The sequence below is a fragment of the Astatotilapia calliptera genome, chromosome 16 (genome assembly GCF_964374335.1).
Source record: "Astatotilapia calliptera chromosome 16, fAstCal68.1, whole genome shotgun sequence".
In the NCBI taxonomy this organism is placed as follows: Eukaryota; Metazoa; Chordata; class Actinopteri; order Cichliformes; family Cichlidae; genus Astatotilapia; species Astatotilapia calliptera.
Window position 1 is genome coordinate 10,714,239 of NC_137437.1, and position 14,243 is coordinate 10,728,481.

The window sequence follows — 14,243 nt, forward strand, 5'->3', positions numbered from 1 at the left end:
ATACACAGATGGGTATGAACTGATCTGGACTGGCATTACCGTCAGGCGATAGCTGACTGACCTTGACCTGTGACCTCCCAATACTAAGCTTATTAATTTATTAACACTCATTTATTTTACAACATAAAATAAACTGGGCAGGCTAATGGTGACCAGGGGCCAAATCTGGCCACTCAGCCTCCCCGACACAAGATGAGGTTTAATAGTCGTGTTTAAAAATATTAACACTGGGCTTATATCAATAAACATAACCACATTAAATCCAGTCCTGCCTATATTCAAGGAAGTTAATAAATGAACCCATAATATATACTGTATATAAATATACTAAAGAGCCCATGATTGAATACTTGCTGAATGTGTTTTAACGTATAGAATGTAATGCATGTTATTTATTTAGTTGTACATTTAAAGAAAGCTAAATGTTTGGGAATGGGTTTTTTTTTAGCAGTGTCTTAGAGGTGGTAAGGAGGCCAGAACAGCTCTAGAAACAGACCAAAATGTTGCCAGATTTGTTCTTTTCTTGTTACAGAGCAACACCAGACTGAAACGTCAGTGTTCAGATGCTGAAGGGTGAGTTTGTACCCTGCAACTGAGTGCAACTGGAGCACACACACACACACACACACACACACACACACACACACACACACTTAAGACATTAAAAAAAACTATGTAAATCTTTCCAAGACTTGACTCAATAACTTCTGTGCAAAATGAAGGTAAGAAAAGTTGCTTAGTAAAAGTTAGTAGTACCAAACATTTTAATAGCCCCGGCCCCCTCAGAAATATGTGCTTTTTAAGAATCATGTGAATTGGAATCATCTGCAGTTCAGAGTCGTGCTGGGTGCGCAGTCTGTGCTAAAAATGCATCTTCAACACCTACAAAAATATACAAAGAGAAGCCAATATCTTGCCTGATCTGTACAGAATGAGCAGTGCTTTTATGTGGCTGGAGTTATGGTTTCCATAAGTTGGTCTATGATGAATAACTGCAGACGAGCTCACTTCTAACCCTAATCACTCTGTATCCCGATCACGACGAGGGTGGTGTTAATTTGTTCGGTGAAGCACAGACACAGGTGGTTTGAATCTCCCGGGTGAAAATAAAACAAAAAAAGGCCACAGACTTCTCTTTGAACACACTAAGTCATTTCTCTTCTGCCATCGCCGTGGGTGTGCACTGTGCAGACGGGTGAGTGTGCTCAGTCCACCATCCACCTCAGGCACGTCTCCTTGATCTACTTGTTGGACCGGTCCCGCCGCGCCCTGTACTGAGGGATCAGTGGAGCCCTCCATTGTAGGACTTACTGTACATGCTGAAATCTGTTTCCACAAAATGTGTAGAGATGGGGTGCTTGTACAGAGGGTTAGAGGCCTGAGGGGGAGAGAGATGAGACTTTTAATACCTGAAGGGCCCATTTTACTTGACTGGCTTGGTTTATCTCACCTACATAGAAGGTGCTGAGGTTTTTCAGCCTCAAACTATGAGCCTCAGTTTATTGCTAGTATACATGATGGGGCTGTAATACTCATGAGTTAGGCTCATCCTTACCATTTCATATCGGGCACGCGAGCGGGCGCTCTGGAAGCGGGCAAACTCACGCCGGTCGTGGATAGTGATGACCAGCTTCCAGGCAGCGAGCAGCAACAGTCCTACCAACAAGATGCTCCCAACCACTGCCACCAGCACCATCAGGGCATCTGGTCCCCTGACGCACTCTGAAGCAGGCACAGGAAACAACATTTAACACAAGCTCACTTAACTTAAGTCACAGCTAAGGCGGCACTGAAAACACAGCAAGAGGGCCAGGGTGTCACTCTGCCCACTTAAAAATAGACGTGTGGACTTTCTGGAGCCAGTGTGTAAACGGAGACAGCGAACTCAGGTAACATGAAACAGTTGACATCCCCCACTGCAGTCAGTCTTTTATTTTGAGTAACAGTAATGTTAACAAATGTTTGTATTGAATATGACCGTTTTAATCCACCTGTACAGCCTGAAAATTTCTAGTTGTTTTTGGTTCAATTTGTAAAAACAAATTAGACCAAAAATAATAAATTCGACACCCCTGACTCTGGACATAGAATGACAGTCACTCAGTACTACACTCTTAAGCTTCCTTTGTAGTGACAGGTTCATTGTCTGTAACCACTGAGGGGGAATAATGTGAGGTAAGGTTGGGAGCAATGAACCCAGAATCTTTAAAGATGGTGGTGAAAATCAAGCAGCTGATACCTACGTACAATCCAAAAGCACCTGATCATTACCAGCTGTCAAATTTACCAACAAGTGCTGCTAAAAAACAAAACAAAAAACCCAGGAAAGACAACATTATGTATTGTTGTTTGTAGCACTGACCTGGCTCTTTAAGAGCTGAGAGTATAGATTGTCCGCTGGCGTGCTCAGAATATGTGAACTTCATGACACAATCGTCGTCTGTCTTGTACAAACAAAGCACAGCGCCGGGCTCGTCAGTTTCTAAGCACGACAGAGAGAGATGGGAGGTGGGAGAAAACACAGACACATTTTTCAATAAATGCAAGTTTCTCACTTTCTACTGCTGTTCTAACAAAGCGAGACTTTGATATTATAAAAAACTATTAAGGTTTGGCTTCAGATACTGGAACAAAAGACATCCAAGAGGAATCTCACGCTCAGGGGCAAACGGAACCACTTATGAATGTTTAACACATCGGTCAATGTCTCTGCTGTGAAGTCACAATTTAAAAACAACAACAACAAAAAAGACAGCCTTGACTGAAATGCTGACATTCTGTTTGCCATTGTTTGCATTCGATCATCATTATCTGGCCAGATTCAAAACCTCACAAGGGAGGATGAGGTCACTCCGTCCTGGTCCACCCCTCCCATCAGCCCCTGCTCCTCTAGTTCATGCACAAAGTATCTGGAATGTACATGTGGAGACCATTAAGGGCAGTCAGATGGCTGAACTAGCAGAGAATGCTATGAAACACATCAGACCTGGGCCAGGGCCATGCTGGGCCAATATGGAATGCTAATATAATAGTCTCTATGGCTAAACACAGACTCAGGCCATGCAGTGTCACAGTGCCACTTAAAACATTTCACATTTCCCCCGAGTGTCCAGCACCAGGCTGTGAGGAAAAAAAAAAGATGCACTGCCAAACATTTTGGATGGTGTCCCCTGGCTTTTTACAATGAACCACGAGACAGGCAGTGCACTGCAGGTTTGGTTTGTTTAGCGGGTGGATTCTCCCTGTAGAGAAGGTAGGTGTCAGCGGAGGATTGGATTCTAAAATAGACTGAACTCTGAACCAAACGAGGGGTTGTAGACGAGATGGTGTAGCTGCCTGCTGTGTGGAGCTGCGACAGGTCCAGACCGCCGTCTTCCACATAATAACATGAACACGAGGCCAAGCCTGACCGCTGAGCACTGGGTGTGCTTTCATTAGCAATCACAGAGGTGTGAAAAGAAAGGGTGCAAGCAGCAAAGCCTCAAACAACCACAGAGAGTGGAACAGAGGTGACAGCCATACTAGAAAAGAAACTCAGAGGCTGTAGCACCTGTAGATGCTAACAGGGGATTTATACTTCTGTGTTAAGCTACTGGAACCAGAAAGCTCCAAAACCCTGCCACATAATATGATGTAAGCTGACGTGGAAAAGTAACTACACTGTTTTTAAATTTATCAGTAAAAGAATAACGGCTATCGTCCTAGTACAGGAAGAACAATCACAGCCTCGATAAAAGAATTCCCAGTGGTCGGCATATTCCTCGAGGGAGATTGCTGAAACGATCAGAATGCACCTGAGGGAAGTACAAATGTGTCTGTCTCTGAAAATGAAAAAGAGCCAAACCAAAACAACAACAAAGAGTGGGAACCAAACATTTTATTTGTTTCTTATCGAGGCTGCACCACACATGAAACAACACGCACAAGCATGAATGCTGGTAACAAAGTTGGCTACTTTTACAGGTTATTGCATAGAGTCAGAGACTCACAGCACAAATCTAAATCAGCTGTGACATGTCACATGTCCATCCAAAGTACCTGGAACTAAAAACGTTACTTTAGACAATCCCGTAAACACCTGTCAGGACTCGACATGTACTATACTTCATCTGTCCATGCCGAATGCACTCTTGGCTGAAATAAAATACTGTAGGTCCAATCAAACAGTCCAGTCCCCCCATTTGCTAAAATGGTCACTTCTGTTGCCAAAATACAAACTTGAATTTTCCTATAATTTGTTTTTAAAATAGACTGTATATAAAAGATGGCCAACTATTTCACTTTCAGCTAATCAGTTAAGCCGCTTCAAGCTCTGCTGCTTCAGTCGTTTCTGTCTGGTGTATGTATCCTGCTTCTCATGAAAGCTTAAAGGTAGAAGATCACTTCGAGCTGTTCTTCTATGTATTGATATTTAAAATATCGTTTTTCCTGGAATGGAAAAGTCCTTGCGCGTGCATTCAGGCTGTTGAGCATCTGAATGTACTTTATTACATCAGGTGTTAATAGTGCCTCATTAGTGGGAGTCAGACAATTACTTTAGCAAAGTCCCACAGTAACAACAATAAACGGTATGCAGAATGTGAAAAATGAAACTTTTGCAGATGCTACAGATGTGAATACTTTTCTCTGCCAGCAAGTTGGTCTCTGTGTTAGCGTGTGTGTGTGTGTGTGTGTGTGTGTGTATTTGTGTTTACTCACTGAGAGTCTCCACAGGGATGATGTGATCCTTGCACTGTCGCTGGCAAGTCTCATTGTCCGCAAGCCTTCCAGAATTGAAAAGCCGGCACTCAATGCACTCCCTGAATCAGAGAAGGGCAAAGACACGCTAAACATATGCATACATTTTTATATCTACATTCAGGAGGCAGAGATCACTCAACCCAAAAGCCAATCATATGACATTGTTACTGTGCTTCAGTTTGTTATTTTTGCTCTGCTACATCAGCTGTCGAAAGTGCCCCACTGTGCTCTGCTAAAACACTGGAACTGTCTCTACTACAAACTGCGACTAAACAGCAAGTGAGCCGTGCAGCACACAGAACAAAGAACCTGATGAGTGCATGAACTGTTGCTGGTGCAGGTTACAGGAACCTTTCACAGATGCTTCAAGTTTGTTAAACGCTGCTTTTAAACTTGATTTGGTTCTTAAAAGAAATGGTTTTCTATTCTGAGAGCTCAAAGCGCTTTCTTACTACAAGACACCCATTCACAAAGAGATCGATACAACACTATTCTTATATGCCTCTAAGCATTATGCCCAGCAGGCTCCAGTGGATGGATTAGGCAAAACTTGTTCTATGTATCATGTCAGAAGATGCTTCGACACAGAGGTTGAAAGAAGCAGGGATTGGACCACTGATTGTCCAGTTATAGAAATGTCATCAATTCTCTGGCACAGCAAATGCACAGTGATGCCTTTGACTTCCACTATGGAAGCAAAAATCCTGTTTTTAAATCAGTTCTGACCAGCACTTGCGCTTTTGCACAATAAAAACAACATTAGTTTGTCAACTAAACTTTATCTCTCACAGGAAGCCTGTTGAGAGGAAACTGTAGTTCCATCAAAAGCTCGAGCTGCTACACGGAGTGATCCGAGTTCAAACAGCAGACAAATGGTTTCATGTCTTCAGGTCACAAATGACAAGAGAGTTAGCTTTGAAGGCATGGGAAGAGTTTTCTGATCAGTCTTCAAGTGAGAGAGGTATGTGAGGTCTTGGTTTTAGACTACTTAGAGCTTTTCCTGGAGCTTACAGTTGCAGACAGCCTGAAGGTTTCAATTTTCCACCTTATTTCTCATCTATCAGCGAATATTAGCAACCCAAACAAGCAGGTAAAGCTCCAACTTGGACTGTGTAAACCACAGGTATAAACCGCAGCACGGCACTTACCTCTTTGTGCCGCAGGCATCGGGGCAAGTGGGGCATTTTTCGCAGGTTTCTCCAAAGGCTCCGGGCTCAGTGCACTGACAGCGGCCGCACACACAGCTGCCTCGCCCGCTGCACATCTGCCCGTCATCTGAAATGCAGCCCGATGTCTCCGTCGAGCAGTTGCAGTTGTCGCCAATGTAACCGGCATGGCATTTACACTCCCCACAGTGACACTCACCATGACCTGCCGTGAGAGGAACACACAGCAGGTCAGCAGAGAAACAATGTTACAGCGAGGCAGCTCGGACACTGTATGTGATAAGAGATATTTTTAGCAGATGCTCTGAGTTTGAAACACCTAGGTCACATTCAATTTTGGGCGTCCATACCACCTGAACACCCAGCAGGGTGATGACAACACCCCATTGGCCTCTTAGAGCTGTGGGGTAAAAGGTTTTCTGGACATAGATCCCTATAATTAGCAACCCTCATAAAAAGCAAAAATTGGAGTTTTATGCGATTCATTTCATGGCTTTGGAAATATATTGAGATGCTTTTGTTGGCAAACTTGAATATCATTGAAGAGTGGATTACTGGCTAAGTCTAAGAACTGAAGGACTTAGATTTAGCTAGAGGAACAAAAACTACACTAGAAGCCGCTGGCTAAACTTCACGTGTGACATGAGATTGAGCAACATATACAGAGTCTAGCTGACAGTTCATAGAGGTGGTTTTGCTTCTCCTTTGCAACAGTGGGAAACTGAAACATCTGGAGTATTGCAGTGTTGATCATGCTCTTCTCCTACCAGCACTGAGCAAACTGCCCTGTTTGTACTGCACTCATTGACTTATCAACACTGGAATGAGTCCGAGAACGGGCTCTAGCTCTTGCTATAACTCTGATTTGGTTGTCTAAGAACAGCCTGTGGTAAAGAGAGAGCAGTCAGAGACAAGAAGACTCCTTGATATAAGGAGGACAGCAGCTGCAATCAAAGAAGCCTTACTGACAAGCTGATTTCACACCCGCTGTTCCAAGACCCTCCACAAAGACCAAATTCATGAATCTGCTCCCAGAGAATGATAAGAAAGAGGAAGGACATACTGTAGGCAAACTATACCAATACAGACTTTATCAACAGAAAAGGAATGGACTGGTTCTTATGTAGCACGTTAATCGAGTAGGCTGGTACATTAAACACTTGACTTTTCCAGTCCTCCTATTTCAAAGCCGTTAAAATGGAAAAAACACTGAAGACAGTTATTTGTGGAGACTAAGAAATAACTGGGTCACTAACAAATGAAATCACTGTAGGAGTGGTTCCTACTTCTGTCAAAGGGGCTCTCCTGGCAGTCAAGAAAGACAATCGCAGTATACTGCCAGTCAACATCAGACACAACTAGGAGGAAAAACTGAGCCTCTGATTGCAGCCAGATCCTGAAAGAGGTCACAGAGACTTCTCAAAACCAAGAGGAAACATTTTTTCTAATCATCAAGCAAGTGGTCAGGGTTGTGCAACACACTGTCTGGAATCACAGACATGCAGTAAATTCTTCCTATTCTTGTCTAAACACTTCCTAATTATTCAGTGCATGCTGCAGAACTGTGCATGTTTTTTTCTCTCAAGGTTGAAAACCTGAGACCAGTCAAATGAAATTTGTTTAGAGCACCACTCCTAGCCCTCAGTCACTGGAGGCTACCACGATGAGTGGCATGTGGCTGACTCACAGTACCAACACTGGGAACGTGTCCTTAGATGACTGCGCTGCTTTGTGGGCATTCAGAGGGCACGAACTGGGATCTTTTCCTGACAGTATGGGGAGGATAAAAGAAGTGTAGCTGTGTTCTCATTCAACATGTCCTGGCGAGCTGCTAATAGATCTGCTGTGTGCAAATACTCCTCTAATATTTATGTGAAATATTCATGTCTGTGCTCTTTCCCAGCGCTTATGACTGAGCTTTTGGAATTTCCTGTTGTATACAAATGTTGTTTTCTGCATCACACTGCATGGCTGCAATTTTTTTCTTTAAATAAATAAAGAAAAGAAGAAGATCAGCTATGTGGGGATCTTTTTATAAAAGTCTATGCAACAAGACAAATTCATGCTAGGAGATGTTCATGCTCAACTTAAACAAGCTTAAAATTGGCCAAACTCCAAGTTAAAGATGTCTTTGTTTCGTCATATGTTAGGCACCGCTTCTTTTCCTAGATGCTGACAGTCTTTAAACCACTGCACCAATCGTGAAATGAACTGGCGTGCCGACAGAAGAAAATACCAGCGATCAACACTTCACGAGTCTACAACAGCTAACCGTCACCATATGCCTTGAACCAGATGTTTGGAGCAAGTGCACATGCTCTTTATCCTGCCATTCAGTCTTGTGATTTAGCTGGTAAGTTGTTTCACTTCTTCTTCTCTGCTGTGAGATTAAGCAGTACTCACAATAAACACAGCTGTAGCGGAGGAGGGAACATGGAAAGTGTTCAGATCCTTCAGAGCTGTGACCTTCCCCTTTAGCTTGCAACTTTTCCATGACGTTTCTCGAGACATTCTGTCAGCCTGGAACAGCAGCCAAGATGAGTTAAAATGAGGAAGAGGAAGGAGTTGTTCTGGAGACATCCAAGACTTTTCATTTCTGACATTAGGCTGCTTTCTGTTTCGTTACCACCATCTCAGGCCGTCAAATACTTATTACTTATACTCCCTTATGTTGCTCGATTCCCATAAGAAGATTAGAGGAAATTCAAAATGGAAAGGAAAAACAAAAAATGGAAAGAATAGTGTTCTAGTCTTCACACTACTGACTATGAATACCACATGAATGAATGAAGCATGAACGCATACTACATATGTCTATATCTTGCTCACTGTAATGCACTAGCCTAAAATCTACCATACATCTTTATTTTCACAATTTTACCCATCTTTGCAGTCAACTGCTGCAGTAAAATCAGCGAAAGCGTCTGCTTTTCAACATTTCTCAGGTCCAGCTCTAACCAGTGGTTAGTGAAGGCATATTACAAAGGATCTAAGTTTTTTTCTCTTTTTGTGAACTGACAGGAAAGCTGGGGAAGCTGCAGATTGGCACCTGGGCCTTATTTCTGTCTACATCTAGGTGTGTTTTGTCTTCTAACATTCAGTCTCTGACGAATGTGTAGCCCAGCTAGAAAAAAAGAGCAGTGGAAAGTAGTTTTTTTTCATGTATAATGTAAACAATTTAGTCATTTCTTTTTTTCTTTTATGTTTAAAGGAAGATGTGGACCAATAAGATTATCTGTTGTCATTTAACTTGGCCAATCAGCAATGAGCTCCCAGTGACCCTTGCTGTTGACCTTGATCACATGATTTCCTGTGTTGCCATTTTCGTTCCTGTTCATATAATGCCATGTGCCAGAGAAACTAATGTTCCCGAAGTCGAATCGCTAGGAGTTAAAAGCAAGTCTGCTGCAGTTGTTTTTGGTTGTTCAGAGTTTCACCCTGTCAACGGATGACTCGACAGACAGACCCAGTCTGAAGCAAGCCCCATCGAGGAGCAGTGATTCCACAGTTCCAGTTAACTGGATGGCGAGCCAACCCGAAATTGAAAAGGATTTGCCAAGGTTTTATTGAAGCCAAAGTTTCGTTCCCATTGAAGCTTCAGATACCTGCAGGACTACGAACTTTCTTCCTTCATCGGAGTGTGGTAGGACAAACGTTAAACAAACTGAACGGGCCCCAACGATCCATCAGTTACCAGACATTGTCCATTCATACAATTGACTCAGAGAAAGCTGTATGCGCGCACTTTTATTTAGTTTGTTATTTTGGGGGAAATATTTTGTATTTTATTTTATTGTTTTTTCATTACATTGTTGCAGCTGCTGTGTGTCAAATATAATAAATTTGTGAACAGTCTATTGTGGTGTGGTCTCTCCTCATTGGTGTTTATACCTTGGGCTCCTGCCGATCCTAGATCTTCTGCTACTGGCTAGTGGAGTTCGGTCATTCTTAATGATAAGTCGTAAGTCCGGTTACAAATGCATTGGGAGCAACTCAGGCTTCATTATCTTGCCCAATGATACTTTGGTCTCCAAGCTTTGGATTAGTACAGGACGCACTCTACCTCCTGATCCACAGCCATTTAAAAAAAAAAAAAAAAAAAAGGAATGTGTTGATTTGTGTTCTATTCTGCAAGACTTGAAACTGGTGATTGAGACTATAAACTCATCAGAAAAGTGTTCACTGAGCTCAGAAATCAAGGGCTGTTCTCCAATATTTCCCATGTTTTCCTATATTTCTATGCAACAGTGAGTCACCTCCTTCTGGCCTTTTGCTTCAGCCTCACCAAAGCAAACCAACAACGTAAGTTCATCTTTTATGTAAATGCAAAGTGTTTGAGGTCTGAACAGATCCGCATAGCATGGTAATAACACTGCCATCTAGTATTGTATAGATATACTTGCAGAGTGGTGCAGAGACATAAGCTAACATAGCATGGCCTAAGACTCACTCGAATTTATACAAAAATGCTATTACAGTTCTTAGTAAAATATTAGACAGGTAAGAAAGAAAAAAAAAAAGCGCACCTATAATTATTCTTTAGAAATCCTCAAAAACAGGAGTATACGATCATCTCACACCACAATACGCTGCATTACATATTCTCATAACACTGGAGCATATAATATGCAGTATAAACATCAGGGGGATATCTTTGGAAGGATTACAAAGGCTGAAAACAAGCAAATAAAATAAATAATTAGTCCCTTCTGTCAGACTGGTGGCTTTTATAGGCATGACAGGATCAAGAGTAGATCCTAACATTGCATGTAGCCTGTGAGGGCCTGTCCATATTATTTTTGCTGTGAGAGAGAGACATCACATTGTAAACGAGCTTAAATAAATATTTGGAGATTATATAAACGGAAATGAGCTTCTGGGGTATTTTTAGAAGGATAATTCTTCCATCATATCATACAGACAACAGGAGCTTTGGGCTTTAAACGGGAGCTCAACTAATGTTTCTCAATAAAAGCATCACAGACAAATAAAAAGTCCACAGAGTGAATTGTTTGGCCATCTGGAGAACTGTTGTGCATGTCTGTGCAAACCAGAGTGTACAAAGAAGGATTTGACACATCAGCCTCTCCCTCCCTCTGCGTGTTTTGTGGGTGGAAAACAGGAGAGAGAGAGAAAACGATGGACTCGACACAGATGTACAATTCATGAGATGGTTGCAGTTGTAGTTCCAGTTGTTTTTGAACAGCTGGACATTATTTCTAGATCTGTGAGCTGGAATTACTCAATACTCTGACACTTTGAACATTTGGCTCAAAATGAAAGCCTTCAAATGATGCCATAAGCTCTGAAGATGAAACCAAACAGTTTATGACAGCAGCAGCAACATCAAGCAGCAATTAGCTGTCCCATTAAGTGGAAAGCATCAGCTTTACATCGAGCCAAGATTCTTTTTCTAGTCTGGAGGTCAACAAACTGAACTCAGTAACCCTCGGCAGGAATGCAGTGAATGTGTGATATGGTGTGGCAGCCTACAGCAGGAGTGGAGGAAGACTGAAACACTCCCTCTGGTTCCCACTGCAGAGAGAGAAACAGTCACTTCCTGCAGCGGTGGCCAAAGAGGAGCCTGTGTCCCAGAGGCTGTGATGTTTGGAAGGAAAACGAAGCCGGCAACCTCCAACGTCTCCAGTTGCAGTCTGAATCTATATTGTGGTCTTGTGCAAAGGCTTCACCAAATATCGGAAATGTTTGTGGTAGAAAGCTATTTTGCCTTGAAAAAGAAAAGTGGAGGTAAAAAGTGTCCTTCTGGAGAGGCTCCATTTCCTGTGGGATATCCTGCAGTACATAATTGGCATAGTTGAGTTCAAATGTTCTAAATAAAGTTGATACAAAAATATGAATTAAAGTAAAGATAGAACCAAAAAATCCACAGTTTGAAACATCTTTTCAAAGCATGTTATCCATTCATGTGCTATAAATCTGCACAGTACAGGATGTCAAAAAAATAGCCTCCTCTGGCACTATTTCTTGACTTTAAATACAGACGTAGACACTTCCTTTTTACTAGACAACAAAAACAGAAGAAGCATGCTGCTAAAGAGGATATGTACCAGTGAAGCGCTTATTGTTGTGAGATGAGATACTGTCCAAAAAAGACAAACACAGAAAGCCAAAGGAGACAAAAGCTAGTAAGAAATCTTTGTAAAAACAAAACTCATTCATATCCCAGCAACATCTCCACCAGGTAAAGCTGCCACAACCAGTCAACGGAGGGTAATTTGGGCCCAGTTCCCAGTGTCGGCATGCACTCCGCTCACCGCTGAGTTCAGCGCAGTGTTTTAGGATACTGCAGGGGACAGCGCAGAAGAGTTTTAAAAACTGCATGCTGGAGAGAGGAGAAGGTTAATGTTTGATATACCTATTCGTCATTTTTGGAAAAAAAATGGTGACCCACACACGTCCTTTCCTTCAAAAACATCAGTCAAATTCCAGCATTAGGTTTTCCCCATCTTCCCAAATGACCTTCAAATCACCCACGAGCCCACAATTAGATCTGATGGGTGATGATGAGTACTGCCACGAGCAGGTAGTGCCAGTCATTTTTCTTTAATTTCTCCAATCATGACTCAGCCACTCATTCTTAGGTGGAAACCCTGGCAGCGATTCACGGCTGCTCCGCACAGAACTTCCAGTGCTCCGCACAGAACTTCCAGTGCTCCTCACTCAGGATCCCCAAAGCTGGATACCAGAATAGTACTGTCCCCAAAGATTCATCCACCTACACTATATCTAGTCGTTACCACGCAGGATCCTACCCCTTTATCCCCAACAGCACCTGATAGGTGACTGTCCAAAAAAACACCTGATCCTGCTGGGAGGTGTCAGACCTTGAAGGACTGCTCTGCTAGTTATCTGCCAGTATACTGGCATTGGTATTTTTAATGGCCGATCATTGAAAAATAAAAAATAAAAAGTAAAGAAGACCCTAAAGAAACACCCTTCAAACATGTGTTGATATTGTATAGTTTGCAGACTGGACGCCACTCGAAAACAACAAAACACACATAAAATAAACTGGATATGTAGGATTTTGAATGACCAAATATCAGTCTGGGTGTAGTCCTGTCTTCCACGTTTGATCTAAAGTATTATTTATTCTAAAACCAGAGGACCCACAAAAGTAGTTCTGGGTCAATTTTTTTCGGCTTACAGTGAATACAAAGTACTAAAAGAAATACAATCTATGCATAACAACATTTAAGTTGATAACTATCTTACATGATGCCTGTGGTGGCACTTCTTTTGTTTGACATCATTTGAAGAAGCAAATGACAGAGTGCTCTGTACACTCATTTCAGAGACGAGACAAATCCATCACAGCAAGGCAGCACCTCCCTGACCCTGGGAAGGAACCTCAAAATATGAGTGTACCACTTTAAATGAGTGCTCTGACAGGAGAACAATATCTCTGTAAACCATTCATCTTAATGACACAGTAGGCTGTAGGATAAGATTACTGTTTAGTCACAGGCTCAGACTGGCCTCGGAATGTGTCTTATTTTAAACAGAAGCTGCTCGTGTTGTGAGTTCAAGGTTTCAATGTGCTGAAAGGAATATTCCCAAGGGTTCTTTGACTGTACTCTAAAACGGGCTTACAAGAACACACGGTTATTGTTTAGAGGATGGGCCTGGTAGACGTTTCTCCCCATTTATGGTTCATTGAAACCAAGCCACATCAATTACACGTCAGCAAATGTCGCCCTGCCAGACACAAAATGGCAGTAGTGATGATTTCATGACAGTAACAAAAACTGTAAAGTATCACCAGCAGACAAATCCTCTAAGAGGGTCCTGCGAAACATCTGGAGTGACTGCAGGGAGTCGGTGAGCAGCAAAAGTGCCGACGAGGCTTCAGTTTGTGTCCCCAGTGAGTAGAAATGAAAACATGTTATCACTTATCACTGCTGTCATGGTTTAAACACCCTCAGTGACATTTTTAATCCTCTGTCATGGCTAGGATCTGGGAGACACACTGTTCTCACAAGATAAGAGGAAAAGATCAAACACACCAAGTTACTTCTGTCTATATGTGGAAATTTGGAGCAGGAGGAATGAAATACTTCCAGAGACCAACAAATATTAAAGGCTGAAACTGTCAGTGGGTTCCATGAATTTAAGTCATATGCAGTGACATGAAAGAACTGTTAAACTCAAGAGTACTTGATGATTTATAAGCCTAAACAGTGACAACCTCAGCCTTGTGCAGTGTGACTGCAGCAGCAAAACACAAGAGCAGGTGGGATATGACGTTATTTTTGTGCCACTATTCTGAGCACACGTAAAAAGAATTTACAGGTGAAACTGTTGTATTTTGAGGAG

The 14,243-nt window shown here is 42.2% G+C and overlaps 1 protein-coding gene across 1 annotated transcript in view; it reads right to left on the bottom strand.

Moving 5' to 3' along the window:
• Positions 1-746: 746 nt before the first annotated feature.
• Positions 747-14,243, bottom strand: part of itgb5 (integrin, beta 5) — a 42,030-nt gene continuing 28,533 nt past the window's right edge. Inside the window, exons 12-16 of the mRNA XM_026144221.2 lie at positions 5,889-6,111; positions 4,699-4,799; positions 2,363-2,482; positions 1,556-1,722; positions 747-1,378 (exon numbers count right to left, since the gene is read on the bottom strand). Coding sequence (XP_026000006.1) covers positions 1,283-1,378; positions 1,556-1,722; positions 2,363-2,482; positions 4,699-4,799; positions 5,889-6,111 — 707 coding nt within the window. The 3' untranslated portion in view covers positions 747-1,282. The remainder of the gene's footprint in view (positions 1,379-1,555; positions 1,723-2,362; positions 2,483-4,698; positions 4,800-5,888; positions 6,112-14,243) is intronic.